This window comes from Austrofundulus limnaeus, unplaced genomic scaffold, assembly GCF_001266775.1.
Source record: "Austrofundulus limnaeus strain Quisiro unplaced genomic scaffold, Austrofundulus_limnaeus-1.0 Scaffold998, whole genome shotgun sequence".
NCBI lineage: Eukaryota > Metazoa > Chordata > Actinopteri > Cyprinodontiformes > Rivulidae > Austrofundulus > Austrofundulus limnaeus.
This window is the reverse complement of record NW_013953400.1, coordinates 12,067-12,672: the sequence shown is the minus strand read 5'-3', so window position 1 is coordinate 12,672 and position 606 is coordinate 12,067. Positions and strand designations below refer to the sequence as shown.

The window sequence follows — 606 nt, the reverse complement described above, 5'->3', positions numbered from 1 at the left end:
TGGATTAATAGATCAGATTTGGATTTATATGGCCCTGAGAAGACTTTTGTTTTGAAAAGGTGTTAAATAAATAAAGTGAAGTGAAAGCAGCTGTAAAGAGATGAAATAATAACATCATTAAAGTGTTACATAAACCTCACAGAATGAAGGTTGTCCTGGATGACCTTAATTAAAGAGTATAAAACAGATAAAACACATTAAATTATTCAGAAAACAGAGGAAACTAAAGTCTGAAACCACTTTGTTTTTTCTCCAGAGCCCATCAGACCACCTGTTAGTAACATTAAAGTCCACTTCCTGTTATCGCCTCAGTTTTACCACCTTCAAAAACGGCGGCAGGTGCATCTGGACCTGCTGCTGATGCTGCATCTTCATCTGAGGAGCTGCTGCCTGCTTGGACTTCTCACAGAACCTGAGAACCTACAGGTCAGGTAAGACGAGGTGTGTGTTAAATCAGTTCTCTGCAGGTGAGACGCTCTGAAAGACGTTTTTATTCCTTCATGTTTCAGGTAAAGCCTGTGACTGTCTGTTGGTGATAGAGCTCATAAAGAGCAGCTGGATCCAGATCTATGAATTCCTGGTCAGAGTCTCGAGCAGGTCTGATTG

At 40.6% G+C, this 606-nt stretch overlaps 1 protein-coding gene across 1 annotated transcript in view; it reads right to left on the bottom strand.

Annotated features, from left to right (window-relative positions):
* LOC106533678 (leukocyte elastase inhibitor) overlaps positions 1-351 on the bottom strand; it is a gene marked incomplete at its 5' end in the record, with an annotated part of 7,186 nt that extends 6,835 nt beyond the window's left edge. Inside the window, 1 exon segment of the mRNA XM_014030101.1 lies at positions 322-351. Within this exon segment, the coding sequence (XP_013885555.1) occupies positions 322-351 (30 nt within the window).
* Positions 352-606: the final 255 nt, after the last annotated feature.